We start from the raw sequence: 20,771 nt of genomic DNA on the forward strand, positions 1-20,771 counted from the left end.
AGGACAGCGAGGATTCCCTCAAACAGCAAGGCTCGCTGCTAATCAGGGAGCCAGCTGCATTTAGCCACGAGCCTCGCTGTTTTAGCAGCCGCATACACCATTTCTCCCTCGCTCCAAAAACCTAGCAAGGGGGAAACGGCCCCCCAACTAGGGAGAATAGCCGGTGGCCGTCATGACCCAGAGTGTCGGGATTTTGACTGTCGGGAAACTGTCCGGCACCCGGTTTGGCTGGGATTGCATATGACATTGTATGCCAAATGACTGTGGTCCTGCCATCTGTGAGGTTTCCAGGCTGCTCAAGGGGGGATCACGGGGGACTTCTTCCCTCAGAGAAGTCACCCTAATATATGGGCACCATAAAAGTTGGGAGGTATGAAGAAGTGATAAAAAAAGGGTACTTGTTTAGTTTCACGGCGGCAGCATGGCCGCACGCTACTTCCGGGTTCGGCGCTCGTCAAACTTTCTAAAATAAACTTAATAAACTCCATGCCAACGTGGATAGTTCATACCCCCACTATCCACGTTGGCATGGAGTTGATTTTAGATAGTGTGGCGAGTGTAGCGAGCCACTGAGCCCGTAGTGTGGGCGTGCGCAGCGAGCCCCACAAGGGGAATCAGATGCGCGGCCATGCTGCCAACGTGAAACTAAACAAGTACCAAAAAAACGAATAAAAAACCCCACAGCAAGCAGAAAATACACAGCACTTGCGTAATGCCTTTTGCAGAGCCATGAGGTGGAGAACAATGCTGTCAGCAATTACAGCTCTGTGCCAGTTCTTTGCTCTTACACTTCATGGGTGCCTGTCTGGCCTGTACCAGCATATTAATAGCAGACAGTACACACGGTGCCACTGCCACAGTCAGTGGTACTACTACGTACGAGACGAGTATGTGACACACAAGCTGTTATATTGGGCGAGGATTCAACCACTCCCAATCCCAGGGTTGTGTGACGCTTCCCCCCCTTATGTGTGGAAGATTCCACCGCGCCGCCTGTCGATCACATCCCACTGTCCTATCAGCGTTGACGGTTACGGCGGAGGGGCGGGGCTAGGCAGAGCAGTGTATGCACACGCTGTCAGCGCATTCGGGGGATCAGTGACAGCGGCAAGGAGAGAGACTGTAGTGTGTGCCTCGCGCGGTGCCCTGTGACCCGCGCTCCTGCCCGGCGGGCAGCTGGTGTGGCGGAGGAGCAGCCAGGGCTGTGCGCCACAGGGTGGGGAGCATGGAGCCCAGGCAAAAGGAGAGGAAAGTCAACCCCCTGCAGACTGCCAACTTCTGCTCTAAACTCTTCTACTGGTAAGGAGCGAGCGCCCTGGGTTCCTGCTCTGTCTGTGTTCCAGCACCTGTACCCAGCCCCATACAGGTGTTAGGCGTGATGTAACCTAAGTGTGAGCGCTGCTAGGGGCAGGGGGTTCCTCGTGTTACATGTGCCCTCTGTAACACTTTCCACAGGTGACAGGGGAAGCCCCGGAGTCATCCAGTGCCAGCCTGCACATCACAGTGTGTCATGTTGTGTTATTTTATTTGTTATATTTACGAAATGTAGACATATTGGGCCAGATGTACTAAGCTTCAAAAGTGATAAAATGGAAAGTGATAACGTGTCAGCCAATCAGTTCATAACTGTCATGTCACAGCCTGTGTTTGAAAAATGACAGTTAAGAGCAGATTGGTGGTGTATCACTACATTTTATCAGTTTTTAAGGCTTGGAACATCTAAATGGGTTGGCCAAACTAAGGTCAATATGCATTAGGTCAACATGGCTTAAGGTTGACAGGGTCATTAGGTTGACACAAACATTAGTTCGACATTGTGAAGGTCGACAGTCAAAAGGTAGATATTAGGTTGTCATTTTTTTATTTTGTCCCGGATACCGAAAAAGTGCACACTATTATATCCCCCCTCCACACACTAATGTATGGTAGGGAGTAAAATACCGCCTGTCGGCACATGTCTTAAAAAAAGTGAAAAACCCATGTCGACCTTTTGACTGTTGACCTAATGATTGTGTTTACCTTATGTCATGTCGACTTTTTTCATCTGTTGACATTCAGTGGTCAACCTTTTGACCATATCTCCCAACATGACCCATTCCAGGAGGGACAAGATGCTCCGTTTCTGGACATCCATGCCAGTGGCAGTTGCAGGGCTGCAGCCCAGTCCAAAATTCAGATAGGGGAGCCCCACAAACTGCCACCCTAAACAGCACAGTCTGGACTCACTGGCAGGTGTAGCTCCCCTATTTGAATTTGCGACAGTGGTGCTGTCCCACCTCTGCAACTGGTGCGGCTGTCCAGGAGCAGAGCATTTTGTCCCTCCTGGAATGGGCCATGTTGGGAGGTATTTTTTGACTGTATCCCCTCATTGGATGTTCTGTGCATCCATTGGGACAATTCCAAAGATAATGTAGCATTGTTACATAAGGCATGTAATCTTGGCATGGTATGATGCACTGTATAATGTGTACGGTGGTGTGATGTATCATTGCATTGCTGAGTTGCACCATCCTTTAGGTGTATCCAGCTTTACATAAACTGTACTTCTAAATTTGCAGCGCTGAATGCAGCAGTAGAGGTGCTCCTGCCTAATTGTCATTGTGATATTAAGGGGCACATTTATTATTGGATTGCATTTGCAATGCTATCTGGGTGGCATTTACCACACAGGATCTCATTGCAATATGCAATCCCTTTGGATGAATAATCATCCTGCAGATGCAGGGACAGGGCTCAAAAAAGGTGCCCGTCCCTGCACTCTGCTTCTTCGAGTGCTGTGGAGTCTGCGCATGTGCGGTCAGTGCTGATCCCCTGCCAACCCATCTGATTACAATGGGCTAGCCCAGGTAGCCACTGTGTTACTGCCCGATGTTAATACATCGGGAAGCATTGCATCCCCCATAGAAACCTATGGGGAATGCGGCAATCGGTAGAGCAGGAGGGATCTCAGCAGGGATTGGAGACTCCTGCTGCAGTCCCTCCTACATACATTCAGGGTATACTTTAATAATTGCTGCTAATACCCGAAAACAGCAGCAGATTTTATAGGATAAATGGGCCCCTATTTAAGCTGTCAAAATACATTGATTTTACTGTTGGCATCTTACCGGAGAGGCTTGAGGTGCTCAGTGTGGTTTTATTCAAATATAATATATTTTAGTCAACAGTGTCTAGGTAGAGACTGAGGACTTTATTTTGGTTGATTGGCATTCCCATGGGCTGTGACCCCTGCCACTGCCCCTCTCCCACACTGCTAGGTGCGTGCGGGACAGCGAACATGCAGTTTACTGCGCCGGCTCGCACCAAGCGTCTGCACGTGTGCATAACTGCACAGACGCTAACTATCGGTCCCCTGTGCAAATGCGTGGGGCACTGATTAAATCAGAATAATCCTGCAAATGAGCAAGGTTAAAATAGACAAAATGTCGACATAAAAAAGGTTACCATGAAAATGTTTAACTCATGAAAATGTCAACATGAGTTCTTCCTGGTTTTTTTTTTTTTTTTAATTTTCAATTTGTCAATCTGTAGATTCCATTAAAGTGACCCCAAATTAGTGCACCGCAGCACCTTGTAGCTTGCCATTCAGGATGCCTTGCTCCACTGCAGCTGTACTCTGCACGCTTTTACCATTCACAATCGGAGTACATGTGGATGGTAAAGTGTGAAGATGTTAAAAAAAAAAAAAAAAATGACATTATGATATCCAAAATGCTACGGTATTGGTAGAATATCAAGAATTACAATAAACTTAGGGCCTTATTCTAGTTCACTCTTTCTGACAAAAACCTTTTTAGATGGACAAAACCATGTTCACTGCAGGTGGGGCAGATGTAACATTTACAGAGAGAATTAGATTTGGGTGGGGTTTTTCTTCAAAGTGAGATCTATATTGCAGTGTTGAAATAAAGCAGTCAGTATTTTCCCTGCACAGAAACAAAATAACTCACCCAAATCTAGTTCTCTCTGCACATTTTAAATCTGCCCCACCTGCAGTGCACATGTTTTTTTCCAGCTAAGAAGAATTTTGTCAGAGTGAACTAGAATAAGGCCCTTAGTGTGTACATACAGTGCGATTCTGGCTTATGTCTGTTTTTCAATATATGATTTTTGGCCTACGGCCAAATCCACTGTAGACATAGGGGTGTATTCAATGCTCTTTAGCGAGCAGTGCTGATTGCTTGCGTCACAGCTCGCGGGTCAGTATTCAACAGACCCCTCTGCACCCGCAATTTCCACCTCGCTGGGTTTTTACAGCGAGGTTTAAAATGGTGTGTGCGGCTGCCAAATGTTTTTTTGGGCTGTTCAATTATTTCCTGTTTTTTTCTGTGTATGAAATTACTCTATAACACACCAAAACACATGGGTTCCCAGTGATTGCAGCTTTGAAGAACACTCATTGGGGGGATTGCCTGCGGCAAGTGTAACAATGCCCTTATATGTTGCGGTGGTCAGGGCTAGCCACTATATATTACCGTGGCTAATGGATCCTGCCCTTAGGGGTCACTTGTGTTGCCGCTGGACTCGCTGATTTTGTTTGCAGTCCTATGGAGCGGAGTTTGAAAAAATCCATGAGTCTGGGGCAAGATCAGGCTGTGAGACGGCAAGTTGATTACAATAGCAACTAGCCCCCCTTGCTCATAATGAAGACAGTCATTCTGTTTTGAATTAGGATGCTAACAACATTAGTAATCTTGGCTAATCAAGGTTGGCATTAATCTGTTTTCATTATTATATATTTTTTTAAATGAGCATCATTATTAATTATGTCAAAGGGACAATATTGTTTGAAGCAAAAAGTGTGTAGGTGAAAACCACTGATGGTGCTTTTCAGTAAATTTACCGCTAAAGTGGGGTACCCACTAGACTAGATGATAATATTAATGATTTTGCTGATTCGGATGGTTTAGAACGACCAAATCTCCATATCATGTAGTGTATAAGCACTATGTAGGTGACGATGCTTGCTCCCGGTCATCTGCAACATTCTCCATCATCTGTATAGTCAAGATTACGGACGACATTGCACAGAAGGACAATGCCACATGGCCCCTGCACCATCACTGCTGGCATCGACAAGTGTGTACACTTGCTGATGGTGGTTCCTGCTTGCTGTGATACTGCTGGGTATGCACATTTTGTATTGTGAACTGAATGATTTTAATATGAAGCTCTCAAAGCTCCCATACACTATGAGATTTGGGCCCAATGTCACCAGATTCTGATCCTTTGCACGGTGCTGTGCGCATCGGATCAGACCCAAAGATCATATGTGCTGCCTGTAAGATCTCTGGGTCGGACCCCCTCCTGGCGACAGGGAGCAAAGATCATGTGATCCTGCCACCTGGGAGGGTCATGGGCAGCTCAAGGGAAATTAGGTGCGACTTCTCCTGTAGGAGAATATGTAAAGTGTATGGGGGGCCTTAAGCTTTGTAAATCTCTAGGTGTGTACCCAGCTTTACACTCTGGTGCTTTCCTCTTCACATTTTGATTCCCAATGTGATATCACACGGTCTCCAAGCATTGTCACAGTCCCCCGGTAAGGGGATAAGTGGGTGGATCTGTTTATAAACTTTTGTTTGTTAGAAAGTAGTATAATTTTAATTAATGTATTCATTTCAAACCTGAAATATCCTCTTTTAGTGTTTTGGTACACAATCACTGTTTATTTTTCAAATACAATGCAAGTTTGTATTTCATTTAGAGAGAATAGGGGAGATCAGTCACCTATTTTGATTGGTATGCTTGGGGCCAGTGGTAGTGATGGGGATCCAATGCTGCATCTACAACTCTCAGATATTTGATGCCAGCAGGAAGTGTTTGTTTTCCTTCAGCCATACGGCTGTGCAGTACCTTATGATTCAGGCCCAATGAGCAGATCTCCTTGGAACCACTGAACACATGAGCTGCATTTCATTGATAGATTAGTATTTTCAGTTTTGTATACTATAATAGCTCCATGTAGAAGTAACGTTCTCTAACTTTTAAGGGATATATATATATATATATATATGCACAAGAGGTCTCAGCGACAGCATTCCGTTAAATATGAACAGTTCCGGTGCCAGGCACATAAATTGACATTATTCAAGCACTTACCCCCCACGACAGGAAGGAGACGAACCGGCACACGGTGTAGGTGAAGAAAAAAAGTTGGTTTATTAATGCAGCAGCATCATCTGTACAGTGACAGCTGTTTTCCCGACAGCTGTTTCAACTGCCTTTGCAGTTTTCATCAGGGATGATGAAAACTGCAAAGGCAGTTGAAACAGCTGACGGGAAAACAGCTGTCACTGTACAGATGATGCTGCTGCTTTAATAAACCAACTTTTTTTTATTCACCTACACCGTGTGCCGGTTCGTGTCCTTCCTGTCGTGGGGGGTAAGTACTTGTGTGTGTGTATGTATGTGTGTATATATATATATATATATATATATATATATATATATATCTCTCTATCAACAATTTTGATCCAGCACTCATATGCGCTGGTCATATGTAATGAGCGGGACCAAGTGCAGTGAATATCTAATGAGTGGCTCCACGCCCCCTGCTGATGTCATGTAAAAAAATGTTGGTACTTGTTTCCTAGCACGGCGCCCATAGCATATCATACTTAGTGGTATGGTATGCGATGCTTGCGATGTGATATTCATGCTAAATTAACAGGAGTGCTTGTAAAATGAAATATCGCATTGCATAGCATTGCATAGCATTGCATGCCAGCAAATGGCATGCGAGGCGATGCGATTTTTAGTTGTACAAGCACCCTGATGGGTGCTTACAATGTTAAATGCACCCCCATTGTCAACGCCAACCCAAAGCGAGGCGAGCGCTACGAGCCCGCGAGTGGTGGCGGTACGAGTCCTCCGACCTTTTCATACCCCCACTAACTTTATTTTGAAAGAACACATTTCAGTTCACCTTAAAAAGATGGTGAATCTCTGCAAAAATCATGGTGAAAGCAGTTCTCCATTCTAGCACTGAATACACTCTCGGCGAATCAAAGTCAAAATGCCATTGAAATACACCAGCGAATTGCAGCGAGCATGAAACGGAGAACTGGCCGGCATTCACTGTTCGCTTTTGGCGAACAGTGAACATTGAATAGGGTGAATCACATTTTCAGTGAAAAGATTCACCGCAGAGTCAAAACAGCCCGATTCGACGAAAAAAGCATTGAATCAAAAGCCTTGAATACTGGCCTAAATGTATGATCTCCAACAGTTCTAAACCTACATAAGCATAACCTACTAAGCATTACATTCACTGCGTTTGAAAATACTTTTACTACACTGTAACCATGGTGTTTTTGTATTACTAATGGGTTTTTATAGGCTCTGTGCCAAATAATAATCCTTAAAACCATTTGTGGTTTTTTAGGTACATTAGTTCAAAATATTGGGTCCGCTTGTAAAATATTCCAATGCTTATTTAAAACATTCCTAATGTGTAATGATTTTTATTATCCAATTTAATGCAAACAACATTACTAGTATCCTTGTTGGCGTTGTTATATTTACTGTATATACAAGAAGGTGTTTGTGGTCTGTATTCCCTGCTTTTGTTCTACCTCTAGGATTAATTCTTTAGTATAGCCTCTTTTCTCTCGGAATCTTCCAGAATAAATCTGAAGTCGGTCATCAAATTCCACATTAGAGCTAAAATTTATACGGATTCTACAAAACTGGGAATGTTAAATATTAGTTTTTAATTTATTTGCATATCTAAGGTGCGTACACACCATAAGATATTTTTGAACAATGTGCACAATCACAATATCTTTAATTATATTAACGTGCATATCATTGAGTCTGTATGCACTCTCTATTTTTAACAATGTGTGGATCATTAACAACCCCCCCTTCATCTAAAAATGCTGTAAAATCTTTTCCTATATTATCGACGACTGCGTGTTCAGCAATATAGTTTATTTTGTAAGCACTATATGGTTTGCCATGAGCTCCAGCGATATTGTTAACGAAATTGTGCATGGAGCATTTAAACAGCCTTAAAATGGACATAACTATTTGTATCTACAGTTTTAACAAAATTATGAGTAACAATTTAAATTATTACACTAAAGAGCACTTATCTCTTTATGATATATTTTTGTAATCTATATTATGATCCTTGTGAAGTCCATATACATTGGGCAGTATTCAATGACTAAATCCTGTTTAGGATTCGCTGCACTGTCGCCGTGTTCCGGAGGGCTGGAGCCTTCGCTGCCAGCCCTCCCTGTCCCAGTATTCAATGCCGCAGGGGCTCGCTGCCCCTGACGGCGTATCTTACCCCCCGCGGCGGACGGCGGCAGGTAGGGAGATGGTCTCCCTGCCTGCCCCAGAACGTATGTGGGGGGGAAGAGGGCTCCCCGAGACCCAGGCAGCACAAGCCAGCAGGGGACCAGGTAGGGAGCCGCTAGCATATGTAATGATCGGGAGCAGTGAATATATGAATATGTAATGAATGGCTCCTGGCCCCCTTCTGGCTGTTATGTGTAAAAAAAAAAAAAAAAAAAAAAGTATTAAATATACTGTATATTCATGTGCTTACAGCACATGAATAAAAATAGCATGCCCCTTCAGATAATAAAATTCCTTTTTTTTTTTCACCAGATTAAAAAACAAACAAAAAAAAAACAACCTTTATTTTAAAAGTTCACATTCCACTTCACCATGAAAAGATGGCGATTGCTACACGGTGACACACGGCGAAAATCACTTAGAAACCAATTTACCATCTTCTCATTGAATACACTCACGGCGAATCACATTGGAAAACCCATTGAAAAACCACAGCGAATTCGGAGACTATCATTCACTGTTCGCGGACGGTAAAAAGTGCACGTTGAATAGGGTGATTCACTTTCTGACACAAAAAATCACCTTCCAAAGCGAAAATAGCAGAAATTCGCCATGAAACATGGCAAATTGGCCTCATTGAATACTGCCCATTATGTAATAACACAGTTGTAGAAAACACTGTACTGCAGGATTACTTTCAATGTTTTAATACTTAAACTATATAGAAGAACACAAATATGAGAAGCATAATACCCAAATGAAGAGTTATCTTAAATATACATAATATCAATAAGTAGGGGATTATGTCATAAGAGAGCAAATCCTTACCTTGTTTTATCTGTTTCTGAGTAAAAATGTATATTTCTAGCACAGCTAGGAGTTCCCAAAATCATAGCTATGTAGCTGAAGTCTGATGTTATTTGGTAGTCACTTGGCATGGTTTGGGAGAAATGAGATACCTATCCAATTGTACATCACAGAACAGTTGTGTTTGCACTCATAGGTATACCGTTGTCATGGGTGTGGGGTGGAAAGACTTTTCTGCTTGTCCTATCCCACAGAAAAGCTACTGTAGCAATAATAGCTGAAATAGATAATGCTAGATATAATAGAAACAGATCACACAGTGCTTCGCATTTTGTTGTGATGGGGTTGCATAGTAGCATACCAGTCATGCTTACCCTTGTTCGCCGCAGAAAGTGCAGAAAGTGCCTACAATTGCATGTGAATGTCAAAACTAGACCAAATAAAAGATGGCTCGGTCAGTTGATTCACATCTTTTACATCAGGGGTCTTCATCCTTTAACATCAGTGTGGGCCACATTAATAATTCAACGAAGCCCGAGGGCCACTAAGCTCTACTGTGGTATTTAGCACTGCTCTTCATAGATAGACATCACAGCCCCCGCATAGATAGTTGGCGCAGCTGCCCATACACATAAACCCTGCCCCCAATAAAAAGTCAGCACCAGGGCTATTTCTATACAATTAGGGTCCCACTGTGAACAGAATAAAAATGCAGCCCCCCCCCCCCATACATAATTTGATATTAAGAAATTGCGTGCAAAAAGGGGTGTGGTCTAATTATAAGAGTGTGAACTAGCAAGAAAATTATTACCTTACACCTCACTTTTGCAACCTGCATGACCAGACATTAGTTACCGCAGGAATGGTTGTTGTCCTTCCACACTTAAGTTGGCTGAAGGCTGCACAGCAACATATAAACATGACGGCCCATTACAGTAGTGTCCCTCATAAAATGCCACCAGTAGTGTCCCCCACAAAATGCCACCAATATTGCCCTCCATAGTCATCACTGCATGGCACAGCCTGCCATCCCTCCCATAGTCACCACCACATTGCACTGCCAGCCCCACCATAGTCAGCACTGCATAGCCAGGCTGCCACCTCCCTATAGACAGGACTACATTGCACTGCCAGCCCCCCCCCCCCATAGTCAGCACTGCACAGGCAGCCCCCCATAGTCAGCACAGTCAGCCAGCCCCCCCCCCCCCCATAGTCAGCACCACATTGCAGCCTGCCCCCTCCCCCATAGAGAACACTGCATTTAGCCAGAATCTTCTGCAATGTCCCTAGCAGAGGTCTTAGGAAACACAGCAGCTCCGTCAGAGGGCTGGCGGCGGCAGCAGCTGTCACTCGCGGCTGTCTTCACTGAAATGGCCCGGGTGGAACAGGTGCGTGGCGTCAGGAAATACACAATGTGCACAGTCCCACCCGCCCCAGCCACTGCACAACCGTCAGAGGGCTGGCGGCGGCAGCAGCTGTCACTCGCGGCTGTCTTCACTGAAATGGCCCGGGTGGAACAGGTGCGTGCCCCAGCCACTGCACTGCCCCGCCCCAGCCACTGCACTGCTCCGTCAGAGGGCTGGCGGCGGCAGCAGCTGTCACTCGCGGCTGTCTTCACTGAAATGGCCCGGGTGGAACAGGTGCGTGGCGTCAGGAAATACACAATGTGCACAGTCCCGCCCGCCCCAGCCACTGCACATCCCTCATGCAAAGGGGACTAGCGCGGAAGGTTTTTGTTTTTTTACAAGCATTGACAGGTGGTGGGCCACTCAAAACAACTCAGCGGGCCACGGGTTAAAGACCCCTGTTTTACATCATGTGGACAGCTGTGTGCCTCTGAATCATTTATTTGGAGAACAGATGGCAATAGAATGCACTATGGCATTGGTTCACAAACTTTTTTCTCTCCCCTACCCCTTGATTAGGCTTTTAATTTATGAGAACCCCCTCTTCTCAATTTGAAATATCCACAGTACTTACAAGTAGAGTGGAAATGAGCGGTATGCGTGTCCTTATGCGTGTTCTTATATTAAGGTTTAGCAGAGTAGTGTGTGGTCAGGAATCGGGTCCCTCTGTGTCTGGCCGTTGGCTGTGTACTGTCTCCAGGATTCCCGCTAAAGTCTGTAGGACTTATGCCACTTCCTCCACCTGTGGCAACATGGGGAAGATAATTGCTGATATCTGAGGGCAGCGTGGGTAGCTCCCAGTGGATTGCTTGTCGGGCAAAAGCATGAGGAGGTGTTGATAACACTGTAGACGGAACAGGAAGTGACGCAGTGTGATGACGCAATGGGTGACGTCTTTGACCATTGGGAGACTTCATCCTCTTCTTTTGTCATTACCAATCTTATTTTCAAGTACCCCCCCAACCAGTCTGCAGTGTACCCCAGGAAAGCACTGCACTATGGGAAGAAAGCAAGACCGCAAAGGCATTGTGATGTGACAATATTATTTTAGGAAATGGAAAAGTTCTGCTGCTAATGTCTTGGTGACAGACACTGGACACCTTCATAGGTTTTGCTAATCTAGTGTTCCTTCTAGGAACTGGGCAGGGCAGTGCGGTGCTTCATGAGGTCAGCATAAGGGGGGGCGGACAGAGCCTGCCGACGTCATCGTTATGGGCGGACTTGGACCGTCACCACTACAAAAGGGGGTGGACCCAGGCCGTTCAAGTCACAAAAGGGGATGGGCCCGGTTGACATCATTAAAAGGGGCAGACCCAGCCGCCGACATCACAAAAGGGGGCTGGCCTGGCCCCACCGAAGTCACTGGCGGGAAAGCATCGGGCATCTGCGGCGGCGCTGGTCTTCCCCATGCGAACCAGTGGGGATAGGCAGCAGCTAGAGGGGCAGGGCCCATTTTGCCCTTTAAAAATTGGGCAGGGTGTTATTCAGCATCTGTATAGGATGTCTGAAGGTTTGTTAGAAACTGTAATTATCAAGGAGTTAAGCACATGCGTTCTGTTATCTTTATATTTTGAGGGGATACGGTTGGTCAACATACTGCAAGGTCGACACAATCATTAGGTCGACATGGTCTAGGTCGACCGTCAAAAGGTTGACATGGGGTTTTTCCCTTTTTTATGAGCCGACATGTGCCGACAGGCAGTATTTCATGCCCTACCATCCACTAGGGCGTGGTGGGAGAATAAAATAGTGTGCCGGGCATAGCGCGGCACCGTGCCCGAAGCATGGCGACCGCAGTGGTGCACTTAATCCTGTGCCCATGTCGACATCCGGGTAAAAAAAAATACCTAAAAAAACCCATGTTGACATCTTGACTGTCAACCTAGACCTAATGCTTGTGTTGACCTAATGACTGTCGACTATCTTTAGGTCGACCACATGATCCATACCCATTTTGAGTTGTAAATGTTTATTGTAGGTTCCTATAGACAGCAGTATTAGGCAATGAGTAGATCCTGTATTATGTAATGACTTAGATATAACCTTGAAGCTTTATGAAATGGGATATAAAGGAAAGACACTGACTGATCATAAATTACATTTTTTGCACATATCCTTTCAATAAAGTACACATTATGGTCTGTACAACACTGTAACTACAATCTATTCTCTCCAGTGTTATCTGCTCCTACAGTATGTAATCAAAGTATTGGTTGGGGAAAAAAGGTGACCAATTTACTTAATCAGAAGGTTGTTACTCTGTTTCTACGTAACCTGTAGACAGATTTGTGGAAAACTGCCAAAATAACCTGGAAAATGTGTGTACAGTATTCAGTGTGGATGGCTAAATATTTACAGATTGATGTGAGGTCTGCATGCGTTTGGGTTTTCATGGTAGAAGCTTCCCTTTTTTTCACGGATTTTTTTTTTTTTATATGTTGTCCTTATTTAAGAGATGCAGGTTAATAGTGTGGTATTGCCGAATGTAGTCTTGTTTGTATTGATCCAGGCATTGCTGGTAGCAGTACTGGTTATACAAGGCTTCTCACTGTTTAATAATTCTGCTGGTGATACATTCTTCATGCAAAGCAAGGGAAAGCCTATAGAACACTTTTTTTTTTTTTTTTTTTACATGCATCAAAGCAGTCTATCACTGATAATTATCACTAGCTAGAGATCATTATCTGTGAGTTTTCTTACATAAGTAATAAACCTATAAGCTATATGCACAGAATTATTTTGTTTTAGCGCTGGAACCTGCTAGACTAAATTGTTCTAAAAAGTCAAATATGTGTGCCAAATGGGGTTAACCCTTTCAGCCAGCAAAAGGAATCTGTGTCTCTTTTCACAGAAATTGAGGCACGTGGGATAAACTGCTTCAGCATACAGCTTCCCGGGGTTTATGGGGATGGGTCAGTTCAATGAAACGTTGATTGCATGAGGGCTGTCTTCCGAAATTGTGCGGCCTGCCACTGGCTAAATAAGCAGGGCCCTCCTTCACCAGACCTGCACACCAGAGTGCGATACACAGAGCAGTTGTAGACAGCAAGCCTGTGTCTAAAGGCCCCCATACAAGTCAGACCTGACTTCCCCCTAGCTCCCCGGAAGCGCTCAAATACTATTAGGCACCTGATGTGCCAAGTTTTGCATGTGATAAATTGCATACAACTCCCGGGGAGCTACAGGCGGAGGGGGCAGGGGGGTGTTTGCAGAGAGCCGGGCAGGGGGAGTCGGGCTGCAAAAAAATAAAAAACGATACAAATGAATGGGCAGTCACTGATTTTTTTTATATTTGTTGTTGTTGAAATTCACCCGGCTCCCCCAGCCTGCCTCTCTGCATCCCACCCAGCTACGGAGCCCCCCCCCCCCCCCCCCGCATCAGATGCGATACATCATGGGTGCTAAAAAGCACCCATAATGTACCACTGATGGCTGAAACCCGTCCAACCTCCAACTTTGATCAAATGCGCACCGCACCGTGCATCGGATAGCACTGGATGTCATACACATGCAATTTGGGCCAATTTTACCACTTGATCCATCGGAATCGGATGAAATTGTGCCCAATTCGCATAGTTTATGGGGGCCTCAAGCTGAGCTCTCAAAAGGAAACTTCTCGTGAGACATACCAGAAATGGATTCGGTATGAAATCCCGACAGGGTCGAAATCCCGAATGGGTCAAAATCCCGACATTTAAAATATCAACATATAGAATGTGCAGGTGAAACAGTCAACATGACTTTGGGTCGACAATCGTTTTTTTGTCCCGAATGTCGACATGGACACAGTTGGAAGTGAACCGCAGCCACTCGCTTCACTCGCTATGCTTCGGGCATGGTGCCTCGCAGCACTCTGCACTATTTTATTCTCCCACCACACCCTAGTGGATGATAGGGCATGAAATACCGCCTGTCGGCACATGTGTCAAAAAACTTGGAAAAAACCCATGTCGACCTCACGACGAAAGTCATGTTGACTGTTTCACCTGCACATTCTATATGTTGGGATTTTGACCATGTCGAGATTTTGACTGCATCCCCCAGAAATGCCTACCTGTGGCTGCCAAAAGATGCGATTGTGCCTCTCCAGAGCTGAATTTATTTTTCTTCCTTTTCCTTCTGCAAGCAAAGATTATAGAAGCCCCCACCAAAAGAGAATCTCCATGAAGGTACAAACCTAGCTATATATTCCCCATGTGGACTAACTGCTTTATCGGATCACCTGGCTATACTGCAGATTCTCCAAGCAATATAATTCCAATTTAGTTGATGGGCACCAGTTTTTCCCATTATTTTTGCTAAATTCAGAGCTGGCGCCGTTTTCCCTTTATGAAAGAACCATGTCCGGCTTTATTGAAAACTGGCATGTTTGGCTGCTTTCAGTTAATATTTTGATTCCCACATCAAGCAGTATGGGACACTGAGAATGAACAAAGACACACAATAGAACTCCTGTTTTATATTTATATGGTAATAACATATTAGTACGCTGCATACTGCAGGATATATGACTATATAATATATGCACCTTTTGATGTGCATATATTACAGTATCTGGATACTGTGTTTAGTGTTAAGCCTCAACAGCACAATTTTACAGTAATGCAGTGGCTGTTCTACTTAACCCAGGTTTGTTTCAGATCTGTATGTGAGATTGCAGAATGTAGGTAGAGATTGAGGTGCTTTGTTGATTGCCCGCACTCCGCTGCTGCTGCTGGGATAATAAAATTCCAGAAGTCGATTCGGAAACCTCTTTTGTTATCCCAGCTGCAGCGGAGTGTGGGCAGCGGCGCGGTCAGGCCCTGTAAAGTGCAGCGCAAACAGTCTATTTTTTTTTTCTATCTATCTATCTATCTATCTATCTATCTATATATATATATATATATATATATATATATATTTTTTTTTTTCAGGATAAAAAAGTTATTTATTGAAACCCAACGCATTTTGTGAAAAATTTTATTCTGCTTAGGGGAAATATCCTGCTAGCAGCGGTGTTTCACCTCCAGCTAATAGCTTTGGCCAGGGCTATCCTATTAGCCCCAATGCTAGCGTTCCTTCTCCTGATACCAGCTGTTAGCTGGTATGATCAGAATCTGTGGCTGCCATCAAGATCTAATCCCCTATTCAAGGCATTTTTGCCTGATCGTGGCTCCATTCCATCCTCTAATTTTATATTGTAATATTAACAGGCAACCACTGTAGTGTACCTTTTCATATGCAGTTGCACACCGTTAAGTCTTAAAGGATGTGTGGCATGCCTATGTTAAGACCATCACAATCTAATATTAGAGGAACCAGAGCATCTTCTTACATGTATGTTTTGTCCCAACAGAAATACAGAAAGAATTGGTAGTCAATTTTTAAGATGAATTTAACTTTTTTTTGTTTTTAAATAATCGCAGGTTTCAGTAGATTCAGTAGACCTTAGACTTTAAAAAGCAACTAACATTGATATCAAGTTTTTAAAATGAACTGTCAGTAAATATGGAGTTTTGAAGTTGGAACCGACGGGTAACCTAGGTAAAACTAAAAGGCCTGGATTAGTACAGAAGACAACAGTGAATAGGTAAAAATAAGTAAAAGAAAATGTGATAAGCAGAATTTGAATTGGCTCCATCCTGAATGATTGGTTAAGTAGTTGATCAATAGTAAGTTGGCCCCAACAATTAATGGGTTGTTTGGAAGATTAGTCAGCCTCAGCCCATTAGTCTATAGATGCCAGTACGCTATTGTGAGTCTATAGATGCCAGTACGCTATTGTTCATATGGGGCACCTTTCACAGGTGAGTAATTGCTCTTATAGAGCACCTTTAACAACAACAATAATAAATATCAGGTAGCGGGCCAGCAGCACATAAACAAATAATCAAAACAGTGACTTGCAGTTGAATACAATAGATGACAAGTACGGGTACATAACCATAGCTTCATCAGCAGGACACCAAAGTAAGTATTGGCGTGGTAGCTAAGTAAAACAAGGAAAATCACATGAGGGAAGAGGGCCCATGAGAGCGTACATTCTAAAGGAATTAAAGTAATGTAGGGTACACCCCAGAACGATTAGGGCTCAATCCCATCAATCTGGATCCAATTTCCAACCAATTGGATGTAGATTGGGCATGTTTAGAGCCGATTCCGATGCGCGTCCCCGCTGTCGTTTGGTCATTTTTACAGATCCTACCTGCTGCAGGTAGGATCTGTAAAAGATCCATTCAACTAGATACAGACTCAGATTGGATTGGGATCGGATTGGATGCAGATCGTGTGCTCCAACCGATCATGCGACCATCGCACAATCTGCTAACGATCTACTAATAATCATCGTTCTGGTGTGTACCAGGCATAACAATCAGATGGTATTCCAGTTTCTAGAGTGGACTACTATGGTGCTAGCAGTGGCAATGTTTTGTATGAAGCATAAAGGCTCCAGACCGTGAAAGGATTCAGAGAAGATGTCTTTAAAAGAGATTTTCAAAGGTTTTGAGTATTGAAGAGAATCATTAGTAGATTAAAGCACAGCAAGGAAGGGTGAAGAATGAAGGGCAGGAAAAGGACAGTAGGGGTCAATCTGCTGGTTTAGCTGATAGATGGCTGTAGCATTGTTAAAACAAACATTGTTGTCTTAAGAAGACTGGCGCAGATCCAGATGGGAATAAGTAGTTACTGTAAGTTTTATTTTTTTTCTGATAGAATTTTATTAAAATAAAATGGATTATTGTTTGCTAATTTTTCACCCCATTGTTCTAATCCGAAATCCGTAAGACTTCTATAAATTTAGATTTGCTTCAAGATGAACCATTAATGCAATAACGTCATCCCTACATGGGGACCTCATTCTATTGCGCACATGTATCTTTTGCCAATTTGTAATACATCTCATTAATGTTGCTTTCTGCTTGGCCTCGGTAATAAGGCAGAGCAGGAAGTGCTATAGCAGCACAATCCATGCTGCCTCTATAGACTTCTGTATATTGTTGACATTGCAATGCACCTGAAGAAGCAGAATAGGTACAAGCATGTGAGGCTAAGTGTATAGTAGCAGCATCAAATATTCCTTTCAGGAGCTCTATCTGTTGATGGGACTGGAGGACTTGTGCAAAAATACATAATGATGATAAAGGTGGCCACATACTAGTACGATTTGGCCCTTTTCTACAGGATTTTGACACCTAAATCATGTGAAAAGTGTCAAATCGTATGTCATTCACTTACGATTCTGATCCGATTAGCGGTCTCCGCGCTCATTGTATCCGCAGATTGAATACATTGTATCATTGCAGTAATGGGATCGCATGCGATCGATCTATGAAAAATGGCCGTATATGATGTATAGCATGCGGTCTAGCCATGCATGCAGTTTCGTTCTTCTTACCCACAAGCTACCATCCATTCCAGTATTCAGTCTGTATAAGGTTCCACTCAGCAGAGTGCTCCCAGATCCTACAGTATAATGAAAACCTAGTTCAAACCTGGTTAATACCTTGCCAAGTTCTGCCACTCGGACTACAGCACCCAAGTAAGATGTGTGTCATTTATATCTGTATTTACCATCCAGTGTCAACCAGGTCTACATGATATTACATACTTCTCTGCTGCATTTATCATCCTATCACCAACACCGATGTCCCTGGTGGTCTAGTGGGTATGATCCGGCACCTCTAAGCCGTGACCCGGGTTCAATTCCCGGTCAGGGAAACCTCTCTCTTCATTCCAGGAGGTCTACTCAGGCCTGCTAGATTTACACACACACACACACACACACACACACACACACACACACACACACACACACACACACACACACACACACATACTTATACTCTGATTTCCACAAACAAAAACAAGCGTAACACACACAAAAGTAAAAAAAAAAACACGGCCTTTAAAATCTTGTTGACCTCTTTGACAATCAACATTTTTACCTATAAGTCAGGTTTGTGTATGTATGTATGTATGTATGTATGTATGTTTTTTTTAGTTCCGCACTCATAACCACCAAGCTGTCAGCCAAGGGGTGCTTCCTCTAAGGTAACAGGAGACTGTTCCACTCATAACAATTCGTATGGCCAATTAAGGGCACTCGCCAAATTTCAGCAAATGTAAGAATTTATTACATCACCATTTCCATCTGTTCAGTCACAGAAACAATTCTGGGGTCGACGTTTCGGCCACGTATGGCCTTTTTCAAGACAATACAGCTGTTGACAACCTTTCTGTTCCAGAGACCAGGCTACACTGACATTGTCTCCCATGCTGCAATATATACCAAGCACTTCATTAGTCTAATTAATACATGTTTTGTATGTGTCAATGGTGTGCTGCATGGAGCATATCCATAGTAACCTGACCTATAGCTAGGTTCATAATTGGTCAGTATTATAGGCACATTGCCACTCACAAGATGGCCGTGCTTTTCAACTTATACAGTAATTGGAATCCTAGGCATTCCGCGCAATATTATTCTAAAGCCATTCATATTATCAAGGGCTCGCACCTCGCATCCATATTTATAATTCACAAAATAACTTTTGTAAAAATATATATAAGGATTATATACAGGGCCGGCGCCACCACTAGGCAAATCTAGGCATTTGCCTAGGGCGCCGGCCACTGGAGGGCGGTATTTCGCCCCCCTTGCCGCCCGGGTACCTGTCCTGCGGCGCTGTGCGTATATAAAGCTGGCGGCGGTGGCAGCGGGGGGTCCCTGCAGTCAATAAGAAATAACGAGCGCTATCCGCCGGGCTATGCGGAAGCGCTTCTGTTTTGGAAACACTGGCCGCACGCTGATTGGCTGAGATTCAGCCAATCAGCGTGCGCCGTGCGGCCAGTGTTTCCAAGCTTTTAGCGGGGCACTGCTGGAGGGTTAGGGTGCATTTTGCCCTTTAAAAATCAGGCAGGGGCAGCGCCCTGCTAAAACAACCTAGCGGGAACACTGTCTGTCAGCATAGTGTCCAGAGCCTGGGGGTGCTACCAGGAGAGAGGCCAGTACATCAGGAGATGTGGAGGAGGCTGTAGGAGGGCAACAGCCCAGCAGCAGGACCGCTACCTCCGCCTTTGTGCAAGGTGGAACAGGAGGAGCACTGCCAGAGCCCTGCAAAATGACCTCCAGCAGGCCACAAATGTGCATGTGTCTACTCAAATGGTCAGAAACAGACTCTATGACGGTGGTATGAGGGCCCAACACTGTGCATGACGTTTGGCATTTGACCGAGAAGACCAAGATTGACAAATTCACCACTGGCGCCCTGTGCTCTTCACAGATGAAAGCAGGTTCACACTGAGCAAGTGGCAGAGTCTGGAGACGCCAAGGAGAACATTCTGCTGCCTGCAACATCCTCCAGCATGACCGGTTTGGCTGGGGGTTAGTAATGGTGAGGGGTGGCATTTCTTTGGGGGGCAGCACAGCCCTCCTTGTGCTCGCCAGAGGTAGCCTGACTGCCATTAGGTACCGACATGAGATCCTCAGACCCCTTGTGAGACCATATGCTGGTGCGGTTGGCCCTGGGATCCTCCTAATGCAAGACAATGCTAGACCTCATGTGGCTAGAGTGTCAGCAGTTCCTGCAGGATGAAGGCATTGATGCTATGGACTGGCCTGCCCGTTCCCCAGACCTGAATTCAATTGAGCACATCTGAGACATGTCTCGCTTCATCCACCAGTGCTATGTTGCACCACAGACCAGGAGTTGTCCATAAGTTGGCAGATACTTTTGTCCAGGTCTGGGAGCAGATCCCTCATGAGACCATCCGCCACCTCATCAGGAGCATGCCCAGGCGTTGTAGGGAGATCATACAGGATAATTGTCTTTTTGAGGCAAATGTAAAGAGGTATAGTAATCACTGACAAAAGTTGTGTATATAAATGGTGTAAACACACTTGCAGTATTGTATTGTATATTGTACTTGTCATTCTCTGGCATGGGTGACAGGTAGTGTCTTTGCCATACATCACTGATCAGCGTTAACCCTCTGTCGCAGCCAGTAGCAGCTCTTACTGTTTTGGAGGAGGGGGGCTGCCGCAATGTCATGTCCCACCCCCCCCTTCACTGCCACCGCCGCTGCGCTCCACTGCTGCTGGTCCCTTGCATGGGGCCAGCGCATGTGCAGTAACTTCATACATACTGGGCATGCGCTGGCCCAAGCCTCCGGGGGCTGCCTTTTCAGCAGCCCCGGGTTCCCGGGTTCTGACACATGCACAGTATGGTCCGCGATACTGTGCATTTTGTTGGGCTGCTGCACATTTGCGTA

At 44.7% G+C, this 20,771-nt stretch overlaps 1 protein-coding gene across 1 annotated transcript in view; it reads left to right on the plus strand.

Moving 5' to 3' along the window:
* Positions 1–1,081: 1,081 nt before the first annotated feature.
* The window catches only part of ABCC4 (ATP binding cassette subfamily C member 4 (PEL blood group)), a 256,979-nt gene continuing 237,289 nt past the window's right edge, over positions 1,082–20,771 (plus strand). The window contains exon 1 of the mRNA XM_083168791.1: positions 1,082–1,299. Coding sequence (XP_083024917.1) covers positions 1,226–1,299 — 74 coding nt within the window. The 5' untranslated portion in view covers positions 1,082–1,225. The remainder of the gene's footprint in view (positions 1,300–20,771) is intronic.

This window comes from Crinia signifera, chromosome 2 (genome assembly GCF_055691185.1).
Source record: "Crinia signifera chromosome 2, ASM5569118v1, whole genome shotgun sequence".
Lineage (NCBI taxonomy): Eukaryota > Metazoa > Chordata > Amphibia > Anura > Myobatrachidae > Crinia > Crinia signifera.